This window comes from Budorcas taxicolor, chromosome 15, assembly GCF_023091745.1.
Source record: "Budorcas taxicolor isolate Tak-1 chromosome 15, Takin1.1, whole genome shotgun sequence".
NCBI lineage: Eukaryota > Metazoa > Chordata > Mammalia > Artiodactyla > Bovidae > Budorcas > Budorcas taxicolor.
In genome coordinates this window covers 41,254,333-41,262,986 of record NC_068924.1, presented here as the reverse complement: position 1 = coordinate 41,262,986, position 8,654 = coordinate 41,254,333, and the positions used below count along the sequence as shown (strand labels likewise).

Here is an 8,654-nt window from a genome sequence, read left to right as displayed (position 1 = left end):
AATGAAAAAGGAATGGTTTTTTGACACTTGAAAGCATGAAACAGTGACATGTTTAGGTAAGAAGGTCCCTGTGATTGGAGAGCTACAGGGTGGCAAGGTTAGAAAGACTGGCAGTGATGAGATCCTGAAAAGAAATGTCATGCTAAGGAACTGTAACTTTATCCTGTGAGTCAGTATTTCCCACAGCCATCACCATGGAACCCTTTGAAATTACAATGTGAAGAAGAATCACCAACAGTAGTACGTGTTTAATTTGTGATTCTTTACCTTTCTTAAAATCTAAAAAGTATAAAAAATTTGAATAATTTTATTTAAAACCCCAAGATACCATCAGTGAAGTAAATCATCTTTTATTTTCATCTTATATTTGGCTATCCAGAGGCATGCATAACCCTCCAACTTTAATGAGAACAATGTTTTTGTGTCTTTTTATCACATATTCGCTTAATATTAGGTGTAATGTTGCTAAGTCGGATCCGCATATGAGGTGCAGCATCAAGTCTTTTCCTGTATTTTGTTTTTGTGGCAGCATAATATGAAAAGCCTGTCTCACACAGGTGCATTGTAGCAAAAGGAAGAAGTACGCGAACTGCACGCCGTGCAACACTTGGGTACTCCTGAATTAGGCTACTCCAAAAATCATTTAGTGAAAGTTCACTGAAATTTTGTTTCACTTGAGAATCAGATGTTAAATCAATCAGGCTCTCATAGTCCCGTGCCACTAACGAGGCTGGTTTAACAGTTACTGTAAATGGATTTCTAACCCAAGCATGACTGTCATTTGTTACAGGAAAATATTTTAACAGAGTAGAACGCAAACCCCTTAGGTGCTGCACAATGGCACTGCAAATATCTTTATCAACTGTGGAATTAATTTCAGTCAAAAAGTCACTGAGTGTAGGGAAACAATCAAAGTTTTCTTCTTCGACGGATGAGGCCCAAAATTCCAATTTTCTTAACAATGATGACATTTTATCAAATACTGTAAAAACTGTCACATTTTTTCCTTGCATTGACAGATTAACCTCATTTAATTTAGTAAAAATATCTGCAAGATATGCAAGTCTTAGCAGCCAAGATGAATTAGTTAAACAATCAGACAGTCGAAAAGCAGAATCCATGAAAACCAACAGTTCACGACGAAGCTCAAAAAGTCTCACAAGAACTTTACCTCGGGAAAGCCACCTTACCTCCGTATTTAGAAGAAGTGCTGTATGCTGGGCACCCATTTCTTCACATAAAATTTTTAGTAGTCTGGATTGATGTGGTCGAGCTTTAATGTAATTGATGATTTGTACTGCCTGATCTAGCACATTTTTCAGAGACGTAGGCATTGTTTTAACTGCTAGTGCATGTCTATATAATAGGCAGTGACTACTGGTGCTTTCGGGAGCCACATATTTTATCAAGGTGACAGCCTCAGCAATTTTCCCATCCATTGCCCTAGAAGCATCACTACAAACATCAACACATTTTTCCCATTCAATTTCATGTTTCTGCATAAAACTGTTGATGCAGTTGAAAATTTCTTCACCAGTGGCATTACTTTGCAAAGATTCACATAAGAGTAGGTCTTCCTCAATAGACTTATTAAACCTGTAACGAACAAACACAAGCAGCACAGCAAGTCCTGAAACATCAGCTGATTCATCTAGTTGCAGTGAAAACCCATCACAAATTTTCAGTCTACAAACAAGTTCCTCTTCAATGTCAGCAGCTAGATCCTTAATTCGACGAGCAACGGTACTGTTTGATAGTTGTACTGCATCTATTTTTTTACTATACTGTTCGTCAAACATCCGCATCACAACATCTTTTGCACAAGGCTTGATAAGCAATTCTCCAATAGTATGAGCCTCTCCACTCAGGGCTATATGGTAACTTACATTGTATGATGCTTCTGTAGCACTTTCATTATCTGTATTGACAATTTTAGGTGTTGGGGGTTTATTATTTTCAGGTGAATCAAGATGTTGCTTGAAAAAACTTATGTCTTTGTCTTTATATGCAGCATGTTTAGTTTCCAAATGTCTTCGAAGCTTACTAGGGGCCAAAGAGCTATTTGATAAAATTTTCTTACATAATACACACTGAGCATGAGGTGCATCTCTATTTCCAAAGTAAGTAAATCCAAAAGACAAATAACTTTCATCATATTTTCTTCTTTTTGGTTTCTTACTAAAAGTAGTTATTTTGTTGGAATTAGACATAAATTTGACCCTGGAAAGCTCACCTTCTGAATTTTTAGAAACTGAAGGCTGCAACTGCTCATCTTCACTTTGTAATATTCCAACCTTTTGATCATGTGATTCAGACACAATTTGATAACAAAAAGATTCTACTTCTTGTTTAAGACTTCCTTGTTTCAGTAACAGATCCATAGGCAATGAATTTGTGGTACAAAACATGGTTAATTTACCATAAACACTGAGTATCACAAATGTGTTGACATTATAAGACAGGATACATAGAAAATGAGCAATCATCAAAGAGATGATATATAGCAACACATCAGTTAATTTGTAAATGCTGCCTATGCATCAATGCGCAGATGGAACATCACACGTTCGTGTATCAGGTGATCTCTCATTCGACTTCCTGGTGCTCTCGGGTATGGCACACCTTTTCTTAAAGGTAGATTATCACATAAAAATAAAAGCTATAGAAATGAGTTTAGTAGTCTTAAACTTACATTTTAAATAAATTATAAAGAAAAAGCTATTGTTAGCATTTATCTTTTTCTCACAACGCTCATTAACTTACATAACATTAATACTCTATAAAACATAGTCTGGGAACCACTGGACCAAGAAATAATAAAGAGCTGAAAAGTGTATTTTTAAGGAAGCGATCTTGAGGTCCCATGGCAGGGTTAGCCAATTTTCCCCATAAAGTACCATATGATAAATATTTTTTACTTGGTGGGCCATATGGTCTCTACTGCAACTACTCAACTCTGTAGTTGGAGAATGGCAGCAGCCATAGACAATACGTTAGAAGGGCACAGCTGTGTTCCAATAAATCTCTATTTCCAAAAACAGGCAGCATAGGGCCATAATTCACCCACTGTATACCCTTTCACTGTATACAGTATCTTGGAATCTGAGCTTTCTGATGCCTACTGCCATTAGATACACTCATTGTTGACACTGTTACACATCTTAAGGCTTCTTTCAGGGCTCATAACTATTCTGACGAGCTACTTCAAAAACACACAAATAGGTCAAAGTTTTGCAAGATACAGAATTCTGTTATACCTAAATATTCTGTGTCAACACTGAAAAATAAACTGTAGTCCAAAAATTAGCTACTATTTCTTTGGACTTAAAATTACATAAATATTTATATTATCCCAAATTAGACTCATTCAAAGTAATACATATATTTTACTAAGTACTCAGCATCCATTATTCTTTAGGTGAAGGCTTAACAAGGACCTAAAGAAAACATAAACTCTCATTTTAATAGGTTTATTCCTCATATAATACTTTTTAAAAAGCATCATAAAATGGAATGGTAATGCAAATTTTAGGACTTCTAAAGAATACTAGCTTTATAAGGTAAGGCATTCAAATTTAGTGTCTATCTAAATGTAGTTACTTTTGATTTAAACTTTATGATTTGGCTACAGAGTAACTTTTGGATTCTGATATTAGATCCTGAATCAAAAGGGTTTTCCCATTAACAGCTAGAGGGTAAGATACCTGAAGTGAGGAGCACTCTCTTCTGCAATCACTCTCCACCTTGGAAGCTTGAAATGCAGACTCTTCAAAAAAATAAAATTAAGGGAAAGGGTAGAAGGGGAGTAACCAAAAGCCTAGAATGAGAAAAATTAAAATTAGACACTGTAAAAATAGAACTAACTACAAACCTCTAAGATGACCAATCTTTACAATTTATTTTAGAGCCAGGCAGTGCAAATGATTCTTCACTGAAATGCAGATCTTAGACTGAAATAGAAGATGTCTAACATAATAAAAGTGCTAATATTTTATCTTATTTAATACTTTGGTAATTCCATTTTTTTGAAATGCTTCCCCATGACTTCATAGAAAGACATAAAATTCTCAGAAACTAAACCTAACTTTTTCAAGTATAGCCACAATTTAATGTCTCTAAAACTAAGCATTTAAGGTAATCTAAAATGGAATTATACACGGAAAGGTTACAAGAACTATGCCTTTTTGTTATAAACACTCTCTTCTCAATAACCAAGTTCCTTAAGGTTACTAACATTCAGAGTGATCATTGTTTACTATGTGCCAGTAACTGCTAAATCCCTTATAGATGAGTTCATTTAATCCTTAAAACGAATTTGAGAGTTAGGGACTATTATTAACAATCCTTTAAGGATGAACAAATGGGAGCTTAAGTCCCCTGCTAAGTTAAGGCATCTGTGAAGAATTAAGAACAATACCCAGAAAGTTCGACTGCACAGCCCACGTGCCTCGTCATTGCTTGTGTGTCCCCAAATACTCTTAATTTCACAAGCACTAAAAATCTGGGACCAGGAGTTGGACGGTGCACAAAGAAATGAATGATCTATACCATGGATTACTACTGCCAGAAAGTCGAGGGTCTCAAACTGGCAGCAGAATGCCGTACACCTTCATTATTGGCAGCTAAAGAGCAGACTGTTCTACCACAGTCCTGAGTGGGCCTTAGTTGCAGAGAACTTCGTGGAGTCAATGGGTGACCTAAAAGTTTACAATCCCTCTCCTTTGCTACTAGGGAAGGACACAACGGAGTGGTGCGCTTTGTTTTCAGGAACGAGGGCCTAATCTCCACATTTTCAGAGGTGCTCTCCTGAATCTCTCGAGGACAAAGAGGCTGGACTCCCTAAAAAGTAAAGTTTCTATTTGACTCCCTGAAAAGGAGCGGGGGGAACCCTCATCTTTTGTTTCTTCTGGCTAAACTGACAGGTCACCATCCATTCACCCCCTCCCTCGGGTGGTTCCTGCTCTCAACAATACCCTTGGGGCAGGAGGGCTGGGGAGGAGTGCACTGTTCAAAAAGCTGAGGCAGCAAGTGGGCACGGACACCCCATCGAGTACCTAAGTGCTTTTTAAAACGGTCACTTCGATGGGCTGCCCAGCCAGCTATATCCCTCGGCTCCTCCTTGTCACAGGTGCGCGCTGCCAGCCACAGCTGGGGCTGGCTTCCTGTGGGAATCCACCCTCGCCTACGGAACTCCTCTCGCGTCCCCGGGCGGTCGCCTTAGCTAACAACCACAGGAAACCGTCTCAGAACCCGACACTATCTTTCTCTCTCATCTCCATCAGCGATGAAGAGAACGGTCTCTGCTGCGGCTGGGCTGCAGAGCAGCGCCGCGGTCCCCAGCAGAGCCGGCGCCCGCCATTTTACAAAGCTCACGGCAGCGGCCATTTCAGAGCGCACCACTCAGCCGCCACGGCGGCTCTGGTCCTCACCTTCACCGAGGCCTGAACGGGGTCAAGAGCCAGTCGTCGCGGACTGGAAGGGGGAGGGGGGAGGGAGGGAGAAAATGAAAAACAAAACAGAGGGAAGAAGGATTCGGGGGGCCGGGCGATGCTCTCAGCTCAGGGATATCGCCTATGCCACCTCCATAGACATCCGATTCGCGGCTGGCGCGGTCGCTTGTCTGAAGATAAATTTAGCACACTAGGGCACCCCCACTTACAGTCTCCACGAGCGACTTTGCCGCCGCCCAATCAGCGCCAGAATTGCTCCCCGCCACCTATCCGCGCTGGGCAGTGGGGCGGGACCAAAGGAAAGGACCAAGGTCGGTTGAGGAGCCGGCCAGCCGCAGCCGCCGCTATCGCTCTGGTTTAGGGCGTTCGCTTGAGGCTTAGCTAATACCCGACGAGAAGCGATAGTTTTCAAATATCCCTGGGTTTGAGCAGCCCGGGCGCTTGTTTACAATGCAGAGTCCTGGGTGCTGCGAGATAGCATTTGTGATCCTGTAGCGCTGGATTGGCTTCGAGAAACCTGCGTGACTTTATGCAGTAGGGCTCAGCCCCGGTGTTGATTTGAGTGCATTTGCAGAGCCTCGGCTGGTGGTCCTTTCACGCGCTCTTTGTTCCCGGAGCCGCACCCCAAGCCCAGGTTGCGCAACTGCCTCTTTTCCTTGTTTTCCCACTGGAATCCGGGCAGAAAACGCCCTCTCTCTTCCCCGCCCCTCCCAGAAGCTGGCGTGTCGGGGGCCCCTACTGGGCCGAGCTGAGAGCTGAGCGACATGTCCCCGGGGCGCTGCACTCTCCCGAGCTCCCTGGTGACCCCAGATCGGGTCGGGAGCCACGTGTAGGAATATGTAGGGATGGCGGCGTTTCAGCTGTGTCAATGGGAAAGAGTCCGCTTGCTGTGTCTTCGCACCCTCCGCTAGTGGCTCCCTCCCCGAGGAATGCCCAGCGCTCTAGAACACTGTTTGATAGCTGCTGCTGCTAAGTCGCTTTAGTCGTGTCCGAGTCTGTGCGACCCCATAGACGGCAGCCCATCAGGCTCCCCCGTTCCTACTTCGGGTGTTTTAAGCTCAGTTCTCCTATCCCCCTCCCCTGTTTTTAAAAACAAAACAGCAAAAGGCTTCGAGCCGTGTATTCAATTCTATTTTGTGTGAGATCTGTCGTGGAGACGTGCAGTCTGTTTTTCCAAATTGGCATCTTGAAATATGCACACTTCTTGGAAGGAATTTGTTGAAATACGGGTAGCATTAAACAGTGAGTCCAATTGTTTGCAATATTTTAGATGTTCAAGGCCCCATAGAAATAACCAAGTCAAGAAAGTTGAATCTTGTTTTCAGGCGCTGCGCCAATGATAGGAAATTCCTAACTTGTGGTCAAAACCAAGGGCAGCTTTTGTTTTTCCTAACTTTGCTCTTCTTGGACATATGAATAAATTTCTTCGGCATTGAAAGACGTCTAGCCTCTTATTCAGCAGAATCTTTGGGAGGACTGAACTAGATGATTTCCTAAGACTGATAATATATATCAACATTTGGTTCTTAATGTTTTACAGTCATTTCAGCATCTTCAGAACTTTGCCTCATGATAGACTGTCCATTGGAGAAGGCAGTGGCACCCCACTCCAGTACTCTTGCCTGGAAAATCCCACGGACGGAGGAGTCTGGTGGGCTGCAGTCCATGGGGTCGCGAAGAGTCGGGCACGACTGAGCAACTTCACTTTCACTTTTCACTTTCATGCATTGGAGAAGGCAATAGCAACCCACTCCAGTGTTCTTGCCTGGAGAATCCCAGGGACGGGGAGCCTGGTGGGCTGCCGTCTGTGGGGTCGCACAGAGTCGGACACGACTGAAGCGACTTAGCAGCAGCAGACTATCCATATGTCTTCATTATTATTTTAAAATTATTCCTGTTAAATTGGTTTCATTTGAGCTTTTGAACCACCAAGGGGGGAATCACTTTGCTGCAGGGGCGGAATTTTACTTGAAGAGCAAAGATCACATTGTAATTGAAGGAACTGTCTAGCTCTTAACAATATTGGAAAAATACCCCACATTTTCATAAGTTTTCTATTTCAGAAGGGCCTTTTACAAATATGCTCCCAATTTAATCTTCACACATCTGGTTTACATTTTCATGGAATGAAATAATTCAAGACATTCAGCTGATAACAAATTCAACCGAAGTAAAGTCTGAAATTTAACCTTGGTCCTAAAATCTGCAGTCTGATCAGTAAGGGGCTTGAAACGAGAAATTTTTCTGTAGTTGCTTAGTCAATAGATTATTATAGAATGTTGGTTGCTGAGACAGATAAAATATACAGGCAATGTGAAACTCTGACCAATAGTGGTAATGGGTAGCATTTACTGAATACACAGTGTGGGCAGGGGCTATTCTATCTACACACTTTCTAAAGTATTAGCTGATTTACTATTTACAACCCTATCAGATGTTGTTTAGTCACTAAATTGTGCAACCCCAGGAACTGCAGCATATCAGGCTTCCCTGTCCTTCACTGTCTCATGGAGCTTGCTCAAACTCGTGTCCATTGAATCAGTGATGCCATCCAACCATTTCATCCTCTGTCGTCCCCTTCTCCTGCCCTCAGTCTTTCCCAGCATCAGGATCTTTTCCAATCAGTCAGTTCTTCAGATCAGTTGGTCAAAGGATTGGAGCTTCAGCTTCAGCACCAGTCCTCCCAATGAATATTCAGGGTTGATTTCCTTTAGGATCGAATGGTTTGATCTCCTTGCAGTCCATGGGACTCTCAACAGTCTTCTCCAGCACCACAGTTCGAGAGCATCAATTCTTTGGTGCTCAATCTTCTTTATGGTCCAACTCTCACAACTGTACACGACTATGGGAAAAATATAGCTTTGACTATACGGACTTTTGTTGAGAAAGTGATGTCTCTGCTTTTTAATATGCTGTCTGGATTTGTCATAGCTTTTTCTTCCAAGGGGCAAGTGTGTTTTATTTCATGGCTGCAGTCACAGTCCACAGTGATTATGGAGCCCAGGAAAAGAAAATATGTCACTGTTTCCACTTTTTTCCCTTCTATTTGCCATGAAGTGGTGGGACCAGATGCCGTGATCTTAGTTTTTGAATGTTGAGTTTTAAGCCAGTTTTTTCACTCTCTTCTTTCACCTTCATCAAGAGGCTCTTTAGTTCCTCTTCCCTTTCTGCCATTAGAGTGGTATCATGTGCATATCTGATATT

General features: G+C 42.0%; 1 protein-coding gene across 1 annotated transcript; it reads right to left on the bottom strand.

Moving 5' to 3' along the window:
* Positions 1–341: 341 nt before the first annotated feature.
* Positions 342–5,608, bottom strand: ZBED5 (zinc finger BED-type containing 5). The gene is made up of 3 exons (XM_052653393.1): positions 5,430–5,608; positions 3,705–3,817; positions 342–2,627 (listed from the first exon to the last, which is right to left on the bottom strand). The coding sequence occupies exon 3, from the start codon at positions 2,484–2,486 to the stop codon at positions 402–404; it is 2,085 nt and encodes a 694-aa protein (XP_052509353.1). The 5' UTR covers positions 2,487–2,627; positions 3,705–3,817; positions 5,430–5,608; the 3' UTR covers positions 342–401.
* Positions 5,609–8,654: the final 3,046 nt, after the last annotated feature.

Excerpts from the sequence above, each read along its gene's own strand:
- ZBED5 (XM_052653393.1), bottom strand. The coding sequence starts at position 2,486 with ATGATTGCTCATTTTCTATGTATCCTGTCTTATAATGTCAACACATTT.